Source organism: Gadus morhua, chromosome 11 (genome assembly GCF_902167405.1).
Source record: "Gadus morhua chromosome 11, gadMor3.0, whole genome shotgun sequence".
Lineage (NCBI taxonomy): Eukaryota > Metazoa > Chordata > Actinopteri > Gadiformes > Gadidae > Gadus > Gadus morhua.
Window position 1 is genome coordinate 4,587,010 of NC_044058.1, and position 12,521 is coordinate 4,599,530.

Here is a 12,521-nt window from a genome sequence, read left to right on the forward strand (position 1 = left end):
GGTTTTTTCCAAGGGGAGGATAAAAGCATCGAATGAGGTGCAAACCATTATAAGTCGGGGAATGTGTAGTGTTTCAGTTATGCCAATGGGGAGATTGTTGATCTTGTCCACGCCAGTCGCGGGGAGCGTGACGGCACACATCTCATAGGTCCCATGGGCTCTACCGGAAGGGGCGTGACTTCGCCACTCAGCCGCGGGAAACTACCGGCGTCACGAAACGGCTAAATAAATATAACCAGTCATTTACACGAAAGATCATTTCATAATTTCAACTTATTTATCATACATACTAGGTTAGAAAGCCAGCTTGCAACTTCGGCAATATACCTCAAAATACGAGCTTGGTGAGTTTAAAAGAGCTAAGCTGTACGTGCCACTGGAGCTAATTATAAAGCACACGGCTAAAACTTTGTTTAGGTTTACCAGAGATTCAGTGACTGGCCTTCCGCTGTTTCCCAAAGCTGACAATGGCACTGCAGAATGCTGTCAGAAGGGAGGTGACTAACCAGGCCAGCCTCAATGGAGATGAGGAGGAGGAAGAGTCACCTGAGGTGAGAGACTCCCACTGGTCAACAGGTTTATAACACCACCCTTGTATATTCGTTCATAATCTTTCTCCTTATGCATAGGTAATACTGAGTGTGTTGGCACAACATGGACAAGTGGGCCTGTGCTTCTATGACAGCAAAGATTATACGTTGCATTATATGGCTGACACACCAGACAGCACTGACCTTAACCTGCTGGAAAGAGGTATAATGGCAAGGAAGCGACGTGACGCAACAACAAATGCAAACATGGCCTTGCCCTGCTACCACATGTCTTTTTGTTATATATATGTGTGTGTGGGGGGGGGGGGGGGCAATAATCTAACCTTGTTTTGGTACTGATAGTATTATCTGTGTCCTTTCTCGGTTTTCTTTTTTGTTGTTTTGAAGTCATCCAAGAGATAAGTCCCCATGTCATTATCACGAGTGCCAAGCAGGAACGCAGCATGGTGCGCTTCATGCACACATTGGGTGAGCAGCCGGGATTGTTTTGTGTATCGGGACTGAAAAGTGTGACGTGGTATCTGACGTGGTTGGACTAATCAGTGTAATATATATAGTTTTCATACTATCCATTTCGAGCAGACAATAATGGAATAATTTTGTGTGGCTCTTGGGTATTGATACCACACACAAATTATCATTGTGGCTAACATACCAGTACATGATATAAAGATCAGTCATATGCAATGTTAAAATACTTTTCTGTGTTTTCCCCTCACCCTTTACTGTACCCCAGGGTCAATTCCAGACTATAAACCGGAAGTGGTCACATATCCATGTGTGGACTTCGGTAAAAATAAATAAGACTAAACCTTTAATAAACATGCAAGGGTCTGATGTACTTTGAGATGGCGTTGTTGAATGGATGAATCACAGGACTGTTCAGGCCCCTGAAAGCCTCCTATGTGGCAGGTCTGGAGGTCAGTAAGCAGAGGCTTCTGTCTGCCCACCTTCCTTTTCTTCCTGCCTCCATCACAGACAGACTCTCCTATCTCACTTCCTACATGTCCTTCGACTCCCCCCTCATGGTGAGCTCTCACTGCCCACACAATGTCCTGTCAATACGTCCATCAGTGTGTGGATAGTCACCCCCTGTGTGTGTGTGTGTGTGTATGTGTGTGTGTGTTTGTGTTTGTGTGTGTGTGTTTGTGTGTGTGTCTCTGTGTCCGTGGTGTGGTTACATGCATGTCTGCTGTGTGTGTGTATGTGTGTGGTAGTTGCGGTCATTAGGTGCTCTCTTGAAATGCCTGGACAGGAGGAGAGTGGGTGTTGAGCTGGAGGACAGCAGTGTTGGGGTTCCGATCTTACAGTTTCACACCTACACATTGTAAGACACGCAAACACACACATACACATGTTCAAGAACACAGAGTATTTACGCAACCAACCCACCATGGACACTTCATTTGGAGCTATGGATTCTGAAATGTTTCGAGTATTTGCATTGACATATGTTCCTTTGTTTATGTTCAGTACTCACAGTAATTTGCACTCGCGTGGGAAATAATCAAGTAGTGTTTTTCCGCAGTTATATTTGGATGTTTCGTATAAACGCTGTCATAGTGCTGTTACTTATAAGTGTTTTTGCTTTAAAGGTCATATCAGTGAATCAGTTCTTATTAAAACATCAAACCAACTGTTTCAACAACATTGACTGCCGTTCCTCACCAGCACATCCTTGTGTTCCCTGGTGTCTGTCCACAGGGGGATTAAGGGCCTGCTAAATGAAGTCCAACTATCTCATTAAGATCTCTGTTGTCCTCTGATGGCCTCAACTTTTGTGTGTGTTTTTCCATTCTAGAACAGGTGTGGTGTATGTGGACAGAGACACATACAGGTAGGACGGCTCTAACAGAGTCCATGCACATCACTTTTGAAAAAATATTGATGATTGATTATATCACATAACAATATTTTAAATAAGTGAATATGGATTTCTTTTTTTGAATGTACGTGTTTCAGCGTTCTGCAGATCTTCAAGTCAGAGCTCCACCCTTCAGTGTACAAGATGCAGTCTGGCGAGAAGGAGGGCTTCAGTCTGTATGGTATTGAGATGTGACCTGTGCCGTGAGGAGTGGGCCAGTGTTCTCCTCAGATGTTGTCTTTGTCATATCTTACAAAACATCCTATGTCCTAAGTTTGTGTGTCTGTTTTGGTTGCAGAGATACTAAATCGCTGCAAGTGCAAGTTTGGCTCCAGACTGCTGCGGTAGGATTGGAAGACCAAAAACATTATGTCAATATAACTATGGTGGACATACGTAATGAGTTTAAATTTAATCCAAATTAAACAATCCAGGTCTCCTGTTTGTGTTATTTGCGGTGGTTCTGGGTCTTGTTGTGAAGATGAATACCATATTTTCTGACCAGCCAAGGACACAGAACCACCCTGATATAAACACAAACCAGCTGTTTTGCATTCAGTTTCAAATGACTATAATTCTATAATTCTTAAAGCACCAGTTGGCAGAAGAAAGTTCCAAAAGCACTGAGGTCTGGCATTGTGCTGATGGCATTCATTATTAACCATAAAAGTCCACCATGCCCTCTTTTGGTATACCTCCTCTTTTGAATAGATAGAATAAATAGATGAAATGTATGCTGGGAGATAACTGGTTGAAGAATGTGTTGTGGATTCAACACTTGTGTGTCATGTGTGCCAGCCGGTGGTTCCTGCGGCCCACCAGAGACATGGAGGTGTTGCACCGCAGGCAGGAGGCCATCCGCTTCTTTGCGTCACCGCGCAACTCTGACGTAGCCGGCACCCTGCAGTCCTTGTTGCGCAACATCCGGAACATTCCGGTACACTCTGATCCCTCGTTTCCATTTCAGCAGTGCTGTGTCCACCTGCACCGCGATAGTTTTGCTATCACAGCTGCTAACGCCAGAAACTGTGTGTGTGTGTGTGTGTGTGTGTGTGTGTGTGTGTGTGTGTGTGTGTGTGTGTGTGTGTGTGTGTGTGTGTGTGTGTGTGTGTGTGTGTGTGTGTGTGTGTGTGTGTGTGTGTGTCAGACTCTCCTGCGCAGGATGTCTCTCTCACACACAAAAGTAACGGACTGGCAGAGTCTCTACAAGGTAGGAAGTGTGACGCTTTACAGAATAAAATCACAAATCCAACAAAATATAAAACTACACAAAATAAAGTTAATGTGTATGTGTATGTGTGTGCGCATTAGACGGTGTACAGTGCAGTGTGTATCAGGGACACGGTGCGTGTCTTGCCTCAGTCTGTTGGGCTCTTCCGTGAGATCAGCGAGGGTTTCTCTGATGACCTTCAACACGTCGCCTCCCTCATAAGCAAAGTGGTCAGTTCTCGTTACGCAGAGCCATCTGCTGTCACGCCATCGTCCCTCGAACTCCCCATCTCGTTCTCTCTTCTTAAATCTCTAAAGCGCTCTGTCTTATGCACACAAACCCAAGACAGACATGCATATTATATTCATGGCACCTTGGATCAACCGTCCACAATGTGTGATCTGTGTTCTGTTTTTGTCGTGTGTAGGTGGACTTTGAGAGCAGCTCCACGGAGAACCGCTTCACCATCAAGCCGAACGTGGACCCTGCTATTGATGAGAGTAAGTCTGGACCTGCTGGTTCAAGAGCTGTCTTCAGTAAGCACAAAATACGATTGGATAAATGTAAAGTGTAAGGTGAAAGAGGTCTCAGCGAAGACTGTCTCCTCAGAAAAGAAGAAGATGATGGGTCTGTCGGACTTCCTGACGGACGTGGCCAGGAGAGAGCTGGAGCACCTGGACTCCCGCATAACCTCCTGCTGTGTCATTTACATTCCTCTGGTACTGCTCATTCTACCTGTGGCCACAGTACCTAAATGAAGACGCCTTCAATCTAGTGTTTAGCTAGATTTAGATGCTCACACAGTGAGGGGATCACGTTTGCATAGCAGACTTAATATTAATGGCTAACCCAGACTGAATCAAGTGGCTTGATATTTTATGAGGAATGTTAAACGTTATCCTTCACCTCTTCAGATAGGCTTTCTGCTGTCGGTGCCCCGGCTGCCCAGCATGGTTGAGAAGGAGGATTTTGAGATAGCGGGTCTGGACTTCATGGTGTGTGCCAAAGTGGATGGATATCTGGTTATCTGTATGTGTGTGCGCGTTTGTGTGTGTGTGTAAGAGCGTGCATATTTTCATGCATGTTTATGTGTGCACGGATGTGTAATTGTGTGTGTAGTTTCTGTCGGAGGAGCGTCTCCACTATCGCAGCCAGAGAACTAAAGAGCTAGACGACCTCCTGGGAGACTTACACTGTGACATAAGAGGTATGTCGGAAGAGGCTTCTGTGGGTTCCATCATTCACAGGTAATGAGTGTAGTCCATGGACTCTGGAGTGTGTTGAGTTTGGCTGCAGATGTGTTTGGTTACCTTTTTGTCAGACATGGAAACTGCAGTCATGACACAGCTGCAGACGGCTATCCTGGAGAAAAGTCCCTCCCTGTACAAGGTAGCTGTCGCATAACCTTTGCTAATACTCTTCTACGGTGGCCCCTAATATGGAGTTGTACTGAGATGGATATGTGCTGTAAAGTGTATGTTCTGGAGGTGTAGTGAGGTGGATGTGTGTGCTGTAAAGTTTATAATCTGGAGGCTTGTGGTGGATGTGCGTGCTGTAAAGTATATGTTCTGGGGGTGAGGTGAGGTGGATGTGTGTGCTGTAAAGTTAATAATCTGGAGGTGTAGTGAGGTGGATGTGTGTGCTGTAAAGTATATGTTCTGGAGCTGTAGTGAGGTGGATAGGTGTGCTGTAAAGTTTATAATGTGGAGGTGTACTGAAGTGGATGTGTGCTGTAAAGTTTATAACCTGGAGGTGTACTGAGGTGGATGTGTGGGCTGTAAAGTTTATAATCTGGAGGTATACTGAGGTGGATGTGTGGGCTGTAAAGTTTATCATCTGGAGGTGTAGTGAGGTGGATGTGTGTGCTGTATAGGTGCTGGACTTGAGTGCAGAGCTGGACTGCCTGATGGCGATGAGCAGTGCCTCGCAGGAGTACGGCTACACCTCACCTAAACTAGCAGCCCACAGGAGGATACTTCTCACACAGGCCAGGTAGACACACACACAGAGTTGATCAGGATTAGATGGCCAAACTGACACATATACTTCCATCTTTCATTGAATGAGTGCAAGTTTAAGATCCAGGTTTGGCTTTGTATTCCAGACACCCACTGCTGGAGCTCTGCTCTCCTTTGTTTGTGGCCAACTCTTTCCAGAGCTCAGAGACCAATGGCAGAGTCAAGGTCATCACTGGGCCCAACTCGTCTGGCAAGAGTATCTACCTCAAACAAGTAGAGTAGATGCACAACAACTTCACTGCCTCTGACCTTCGGATTGTGTTTTTGCACACTGACTGCCACTGTGACCCTGGTTTTTTGTTTTCCAAATCCAAATCTATTTTTATATGCAAGCTCAGACAAGCATGTGACCCACTTGGGTATTGTGACCTCAGAAGTCAGACATTTAACCATATATACGCTAAATTACTAAATACTCTTCAATTGACTCAATAAGGTGGGCTTGGCAGTGTTCATGGCTCTCATTGGCTCAGATGTGCCAGCAAAGGAGGCAGAGATTGGTCTGGTGGATGGAATATTCACCCGCATGCAGAGCAGGGAGTCTGTGTCTGTAGGCCTCAGCACCTTCATGATAGACCTCAATCAGGTACACACACACACACACACACACACACACACACACACACACACACACACACACACACACACACACACACACACACACACACACACACACACACACACACACACACACACACACACACACACACTACATTGTTTATACAATAAAATATGCATATTACATGTCTCTAACTACCCCTTCAACCTCTCCACTGATCACAGCTCACAGTCTAACACAAACACACACATGCTTGCACACATACATGCTGAAATCCATGCAGTATTTAGTAGTAACAGCAAGGTTCACATTCTAGATGGCCCATGCTATCAACAGCAGCACTGGCAACTCTCTCATTTTGATTGATGAATTTGGAAAAGGCACCAACACAGTAAGAAACATGTATTTGTACGTGTCACATTCCTTTATTTGAACGTATTTGTTTTACTATTAGTGTAAACATAACAATAAGGGTTATAACACTTCATTATGATGCTAGGTGGATGGGCTTTCCTTGCTGGCGGCATCGATCTCACATTGGCTGAATGAAGTTCCTGGAAAGGTTCCCCACGTGCTTTTGGCAACCAACTTCCACAGTCTACTCCAGCTGGGTCTGCTGCCCTCCACCAGCCTCCTCTCCCTGCTGGTACGCACATGACCTGTCCTCTTCCTTGGCTCTGTGTAGTCAAATGCACAATAGCATTTAATAGATGCTCCTATTCCAAGAAACCGCTGAGGACAATCAAACCATACCATGGACATTTGTATTGTGTTTTGATTCGTGTTAGCGCCGAACATCAGCAGAGCTCTCCCCATGACGTCATAACTCTGAGGGGTGACCCTGCACCTTATCTGTGGTGGTAAGAGAGTAAGGGATTGTGTGTTTTAGACTCTTGAGACAGCGGTGGATGGAGATGAGCTGGTGTTCCTGTACCAGCTGAAGGAGGGCATGTGCCAGTCCAGCTACGCTGCCAACATCGCTCTACTGGCCGGCCTGCCCACCAGCCTCGTACAGCGAGGGGTGGAGGCACGCACGCACGCACAAATACACACGCACACAAGCGCACATACACACACACAACATGCACACTACCCACATGCACCATCCATCCCCTCACGCTCATCAGTCACACTTTATGTCATCGGTTGTAAATTATGTAAATTAAAGTTATTAAGAATACTTTATGGTTGCTATAAGTGCTATGTTATAGCTAGATAATTATTACACAGCAGATATTTATATATTTGAAATTATATATGACAGATGTGAAGATGAAGCCTATTGCAACCGCGAATAATGCATTTGCCTCCTTTTTATCACACACACACACACACACACACACACACACACACACACACACACACACACACACAAACGCAAACCTTTCTGCTCCCAGAGCAACGTGTGACTGATGTCGCTGATGTTTCCTGCCAAGGTTTCTGAACTCTACAGAACAGGACAGACCATCAAGAGAGTGGACAGACACTCATTGGACGAACATACCAACAGGTACGTTTATAAAAAAAATACAATAGAGGAGGTTAAAGGCACCAAAACATGTTGGGATCTGTGTGCCTTTACAATATCTGCACAGATGTCACTGGCTGGTGGACAAGTTCCTGAGTGTGGACCTGAATGATAAGGATGTGGATCTGCAGAAGTTCTTGAAGGAGGAGCTCCTGCCCTCTGCTGGAGATCCTCAGTAGTGCAGGGAGAGACAGCTGGCTGCACAAACTGCTGTCCTGCGGTTCAGTTGCATTGGTCTATTTAGATAATGAACTTTGGTGGAGTTGTACAATTTATGAAACATCAGATTCAACTTTATTGGCTTTCTAAGGAAAATGATCTATTTCTAATGACATACATACAAATATTTACCTCCTATTAAAAATAACACTGTATACCTAGTTTCAATAAATGTTTAAAACTATTTATGGTACAATGAAAGACATCTTAGAAAAACAACCAATAAAATGAATTGGATTGTGGCCTGTGAGTCTGGCACTGCATTCAATTATACTGCGTTAATAACACATTCCACCATCTGGCACTTGATCCAGCCTTTTATTCTGTTTCTGACAGCAGCAGTTGATGGTTAGGTAAACGACTCCTTCCTACTGGAAGGAATGGTGAGACTAGTGAAAATATTATAATAAATACATTAACACTCCTTCAGCTATTGAGCTTTAACATTAAACAAAGACAACTGATTTATCTTCAGTCATCATCCAGTCGATGGTGGCTGTCAGGCCGCTCATTGAACAGACAGCCGGGGTTCACCATCTGGCTGTGCAGTCCGTCGGCGGGGAAACAGAGCACAGTCTTCATGCTGGTCCATTGGACGCTCGCTGTAGAGATGAGCTAGTGCAGTCTGGGGGGCGGTCCTGTGAGGTACCAGAGGCCGAGCGCGGGGCCCGTCAGGTAGGAGCACAGGCCGACGGGCCGCGCCGGGCGCGCCGCGTTGCAGAAGGCGGTGTCGCAGCAGTGCTTGGTCATGGTGTAGAGGGTGGCGTTGGGGTACAGCTCCAGGCTGGTCTTGGCGCTGCACTCCTCTGTCTTCACACAGCCCAGCGTCTTCACGTCCAGCAGGTCCACTGAAGGAGACACCAGCCATAGCAGGAGTAATGCCCGTTTACACCTCGCTCGCAGACACTGATTATATTTGCACTTGCTCATTAGCACAAAGCTGTCCCTCCCACAGGATTATATAATGTTGTCTGTCTGCTGACCGGAAAGATGTAAAAACTAAGATGAAGAAGAACATTGATGAACATATATTCATTTAGTCAAGCATTCACGCATTGACATCTGTGTTCTTACACACAAGTATGTCATTAAACACATACTTCGTTAACCTACATTATACCTATTACCTAACTTAGAATGGACATCAGAAGAACAGAACACTCCACAGAAGCGCCGTTGTAGGTCAAACACTGCTCCCGCTCATAACACTGATGGGCCTGCTCCTTGATGTAGCAGGGCATGGGGAGAAGACTGGTGAAGATCTACGCTCTAGAAGATCATATTTGGGTTATTGTACCACTACTCCACTGATGATGAAGAATAAAGGCGAGGGAGGAGGATACATTACTGTAGTGAAGCACAGTTTCCGCATTATAGCCTCATATAAACATTATTTAACCTGACGGGAAAAAACATTGTGACTTATGCAACACATTACGTCACACTGCAAGAGTCAGGAGAACGATTCCCACTGGGGACGCCCATGCAAACAATGTCTGCACTCGTGCTTTGGATAAAACCGTCCTTCAAATAGCATGTACAGACACACGCGCACACACACACACACACACACACACACACACACACAAACAGTGGTAGGGGCCCACCTGCCTTCCCGCGGCCAGTGAAGCACCTCTCCCCAGGGCTGCAGTAGACCCTGGTGGTATAGCAGGCGTCCCAGAAGCCCAGGTCACAGCGGAAACACTCCAGCAGGTCCTCCTCCTCCAAGCCCACCTCCTCCATGGTCTCTGGCTGATCCTCCTCTTCCTCACCTGAGCAACCCACCGGGCAAGTGAAGCTTTGCATTAGGCAAGGTAAACACATAATAAAGGTTCACGGTTGGACTAAAGACAGTGGTGGGTCCTTCTGGAGGTGACCGCAAGCCGTCTGCATCACACATGCAAGTGCATGTGTTTGTTGATGGCACAATAACATGTACGTATATGTATTATGTATCATTATGTATTCAACACTGAATTATACATAAAGACTTTGAAAGTCTTTTGTAAAATCTGCCAAAGGCACATCTTGTTGAATCGATGTCACGTTGTAAATAAATGACCTAATTAAAATTAAAGTGAACGTTCATTTCTTTCCTCTACGAGAATATCTTGAAATCAGGGGGATTTGGCCTAAAAAATGTCTTCATTAATGTTTCAAGACATTTAAGGATTCAAGACAATACAAAACAATGCTTTGCTTTGCTTAGGCTAATTGGATGTGTGTCTATTTAGGCCTGGAGTTTATCCAGTTAAAAAACGCTGGCTGCTTCAGACACACACCACCAGTGGATAAAGGCCTTATCCGCTCTCCAGGCCCAGCGATGGGTTACACAGAAGGCTTGCCTGCCTTATCCCCTCTTACCTACATGGCTGCTCCTCTCTCTCAGACATCTCAGACATAGGGTGAGGGTTAGGGCTCTGCAGGAATAGAGGCCCGACTAGGGGGGGTTTGTATCCATCAGCCTCTCTAAAAGAATTACACTAATTGGGTCGTGGCAACAGAGTACATGGCCTTAAGTTCAACCTTGATGTAAACGATACTCACATTCACTCTTTCCTTTGTCCAGTAGTCACAGATTACTCTTACTGTATGTTAAAGAGAACTTTATACCAGACGAGGGAGGTAGAGTTTAACAAACAGCTATCCACCTATTACAGATGGCACCTGCTTTCACACTGAAGATAGAATTAATGGGATTCCGATAAACATCTTAATTCCTTATGGCTGCTTGGGTCATCATCATTCGTTAATGTCAGCCCAGCGTGCAGGAAGGAGTCATTCTTAGGCAGCGTTATGGCTTGTGTTGGATCTCACCAAGCATTAAAACACATCAGATAGGCCTACTTTGTTCTTGTTCTTCACAATGCTGAAATAGCAAGTGGAAAGTGTGCGTAAGGGAGCTCTAAAGGTCCTGTTGCTATGAAACCTTTATAGTGGGGAGAATTAAGTTACCTTAAACTCTTCTCTGGTACCGTTTAAATTAACAGTTGCGTTCCTTACCTTGTGCATGTGGGAGCAGCATGATGGCCAAAACAAAGAAGATGATTTGCTTCATTGCAGTGAAGCTCCGAGCTGACTCGTTCTCCTAGAAGCACTGCTGCAGAAGTACAATTGGATTAAGCCGCTAGGCACCTGTTATACACACTGGACCAATCACAGATCTAGGAAGTCTACTACGTGAACACACCAGCAGGAGTTCAGTAGGAAGTGAATGCACAGAGCATTTATTTATCTGCATTGAAATGCAAATAATTGGCATATAATGGTGGTTTGTACGTTGTGTTTTGTGATAAAATACACTTGTTCAACAGCCAGTTGAAGCAATTATTAGCTGCCATTGACATTGGCCTGACTGAAGGGCATGCCACCCGACATACCCCATGCGCTCCTGAGAGGAAACCGTACACAGAATGGTCAAACTCTCAGAGCACTTGCTTTCTAATTGCCAATTCATCAGGCATATCACCGGTTGTTTCAACTGACTACAAGAGAAATATTTACCTTCTAACTGAGATCAGGTTGGGTAATCCCCATGAAAAATGTCTCTTACAACCCTTTTCTTTCCTGAAGGAAGAGTGAGAGCCGCACATGTGTCCGGAGTCAGCACTGGTGTAAGCAGCTTATAATATAGCAGCTGCTCAGCTTGTTTATGTCAATGCAAATACATGACTAGGTCATTTAATTCGGTAATAACCGCACGGTGCACCGCCCAAAAGAAAACCATGAAACAGACCCTGCAAATGCCTGAATTGGGTAATAGCCCACACATGATGAGCTGCCTGCCTTCTGTTGCGCAATCATTCACAGTCTTTAAATATACGCAAACACACTACATCTGCAGGCAAACAGATGCTGAGTTATCTCTTCTGTTTCCTTGAAATTTCTTAAAGATAAGGAAAGAATATATGGTCGGCGTGGTGTATGTGAGATGAGTGTGTGTGTGTGTGTGTGTGTGTGTGTGTGTGTGTGTGTGTGTGTGTGTGTGTGTGTGTGTGTGTGTGTGTGTGTGTGTGTGTGTGTGTGTGTGTGTGTGTGTGTGTGTGTGTGTGTTTGTTTTGATTGTGGAGATTACACATCTGCATGTAATCTCGTGTTTCGGGATTAAATCCCACTTGGTTGTAACCAAGACACGACACCTTCGAATTAATAAGGTCTCACAGACCTACTTTATAAAAGAGGTGTGAAATGTTTGTCTTTAAGAAATAAGGGCCGTTGACCATTTAATAAATGTGTGATAAAAGCTACTGTTTAACGGACAGAAGGCTGTTTCAGTGCCAACCCGCGGCCCACCGAATGGAGCCAACCTCGCTGCGTACTGTACGTGCTCAGGCTCCCTCACCAGTGCGGGTCACGGGAGGAAGTCGTGGGAGCAGTGGGCGCAGTTTGGGCCGTGGGATAATGGACCATGGTGGAAACACAGTGGTGGAAACATTAAGGTCCTGGAGCCCTCCTCATCTCCTCCTCATCTGGACGGCAGAGGCGCGCAGCGTGAGCACTAACAGAGGAAAAGCTGTGCAGTCCGAACATACCTATAAAGCCTTTCAGACTGATCCTCGACGTAATTAGAGG

At 45.4% G+C, this 12,521-nt stretch overlaps 2 protein-coding genes across 5 annotated transcripts; one reads left to right on the forward strand and one right to left on the reverse strand.

The window, feature by feature from the left end:
• The first annotated feature begins 200 nt into the window (after window positions 1–200).
• msh5 (mutS homolog 5) lies at window positions 201–8,047 on the forward strand. 4 transcript variants are annotated; one of them, XM_030371544.1, is made up of 26 exons: window positions 201–344; window positions 462–551; window positions 630–753; window positions 939–1,019; window positions 1,288–1,341; window positions 1,464–1,579; window positions 1,769–1,878; window positions 2,353–2,388; window positions 2,514–2,596; window positions 2,714–2,759; window positions 3,214–3,352; window positions 3,563–3,625; window positions 3,727–3,855; window positions 4,053–4,125; window positions 4,235–4,344; window positions 4,540–4,620; window positions 4,745–4,832; window positions 4,947–5,014; window positions 5,499–5,617; window positions 5,730–5,856; window positions 6,080–6,229; window positions 6,519–6,593; window positions 6,702–6,848; window positions 7,092–7,229; window positions 7,639–7,712; window positions 7,798–8,047. In XM_030371544.1, exons 2-26 carry the CDS (start codon window positions 468–470, stop codon window positions 7,907–7,909), a joined length of 2,427 nt encoding a protein of 808 aa, XP_030227404.1. In that variant the 5' UTR covers window positions 201–344; window positions 462–467; the 3' UTR covers window positions 7,910–8,047. The 4 variants fall into 4 exon arrangements, with proteins under 4 accessions (XP_030227404.1, XP_030227403.1, XP_030227405.1 ...); XM_030371543.1 differs by lacking the exons at window positions 7,639–7,712; window positions 7,798–8,047 and having other exon boundaries at window positions 7,092–7,623; XM_030371545.1 differs by lacking the exons at window positions 6,519–6,593; window positions 7,639–7,712; window positions 7,798–8,047 and having other exon boundaries at window positions 7,092–7,625.
• On the reverse strand, window positions 8,002–11,860 carry LOC115554721 (sperm acrosome membrane-associated protein 4-like). Its single transcript, XM_030371547.1, has 3 exons — window positions 10,953–11,860; window positions 9,557–9,721; window positions 8,002–8,797 (listed from the first exon to the last, which is right to left on the reverse strand). The coding sequence occupies exons 1-3, from the start codon at window positions 11,005–11,007 to the stop codon at window positions 8,565–8,567; spliced, it is 453 nt and encodes a 150-aa protein (XP_030227407.1). The 5' UTR covers window positions 11,008–11,860; the 3' UTR covers window positions 8,002–8,564.
• Window positions 11,861–12,521: the final 661 nt, after the last annotated feature.

Excerpts from the sequence above, each read along its gene's own strand:
- LOC115554721 (XM_030371547.1), bottom strand. The coding sequence starts at position 11,007 with ATGAAGCAAATCATCTTCTTTGTTTTGGCCATCATGCTGCTCCCACAT. Across the intron at positions 9,722-10,952 it reads GCTGCTCCCACATGCACAAG|GTGAGGAAGAGGAGGATCAG; the intron begins GTAAGGAACGCA and ends TGGGTTGCTCAG. Across the intron at positions 8,798-9,556 it reads CACTGGCCGCGGGAAGGCAG|TGGACCTGCTGGACGTGAAG; the intron begins GTGGGCCCCTAC and ends TGTCTCCTTCAG.
- msh5 (XM_030371543.1), top strand. The coding sequence starts at position 468 with ATGGCACTGCAGAATGCTGTCAGAAGGGAGGTGACTAACCAGGCCAGC. Across the intron at positions 4,345-4,539 it reads GTGTCATTTACATTCCTCTG|ATAGGCTTTCTGCTGTCGGT; the intron begins GTACTGCTCATT and ends TCACCTCTTCAG. Across the intron at positions 4,833-4,946 it reads CTTACACTGTGACATAAGAG|ACATGGAAACTGCAGTCATG; the intron begins GTATGTCGGAAG and ends CCTTTTTGTCAG.